Source organism: Microtus ochrogaster, linkage group LG4, assembly GCF_000317375.1.
Source record: "Microtus ochrogaster isolate Prairie Vole_2 linkage group LG4, MicOch1.0, whole genome shotgun sequence".
Classification (NCBI taxonomy): domain Eukaryota; kingdom Metazoa; phylum Chordata; class Mammalia; order Rodentia; family Cricetidae; genus Microtus; species Microtus ochrogaster.
Genome location: NC_022030.1, coordinates 60,687,393 through 60,688,081, shown reverse-complemented (window position 1 = coordinate 60,688,081; position 689 = coordinate 60,687,393). Strand labels below are relative to the sequence as shown.

The window sequence follows — 689 nt, the reverse complement described above, 5'->3', positions numbered from 1 at the left end:
GTCTACAGGTGCACATAGCTCACCTCTACACTGTTGTCTACAGGTGCACATAGCTCACCTCTACACTGTCGTCTACAGGTGCACATAGCTCACCCACCTCTACACTGTTACCTACACTTGCGCATAGCTCACCCGCATACTGACACACCAGAAGTGATCATCTGTGGGAGCTAAAATGGAACATGAAAGAAGAGGTTACGAAATGTGCTGCTTATTGGTAATTTTAGTTTTACCAAATGATATCTGTTCTTTACCCATTCCAGGGGTCCCGTAACATGCCCAGCTTGTCTGCTGCCACGCTGGCTTCTCTGGGTGGGACTTCCTCCCGGAGAGGAAGTGGAGATACCTCCATCTCCATGGACACCGAGGCGTCCATTAGGGAAATTAAGGTAAGACACTGTGCTCACCCGTGACTTAACAGAACCCCTTGGAAGACTGCTTAGTCTTCATATTTATAGAGTTAGTTTGTGAGGTTTGAGATCAGTCCCATCTCCTCTCTCTGCCTGAAAACATGGTTCACCTAACACTGGACCCAACGGAGGCAGCATCTCTGGGGGAAGCTTTACCTGCCTGTACCCAAGCAGTGAGGAGCATGCGTCCTCCTCTGTGGCCATCAGTTCTCTGTTCTCCATGGGCCATGCCATCTTCACCATGTGCTAACACATGTAGGTATTCACTTTTCATTTTCT

At 48.8% G+C, this 689-nt stretch overlaps 1 protein-coding gene across 12 annotated transcripts in view; it reads left to right on the top strand.

Moving 5' to 3' along the window:
* The window catches only part of Lrrfip1 (LRR binding FLII interacting protein 1), a 134,269-nt gene that overhangs the window by 105,223 nt on the left and 28,357 nt on the right, over positions 1 to 689 (top strand). For all 12 annotated transcript variants that reach the window (XM_005361700.2, XM_026786529.1, XM_005361701.2 and 9 more), the window contains one exon: positions 264 to 389. In XM_005361700.2, the coding sequence (XP_005361757.1) occupies positions 264 to 389 (126 nt within the window). The remainder of the gene's footprint in view (positions 1 to 263; positions 390 to 689) is intronic.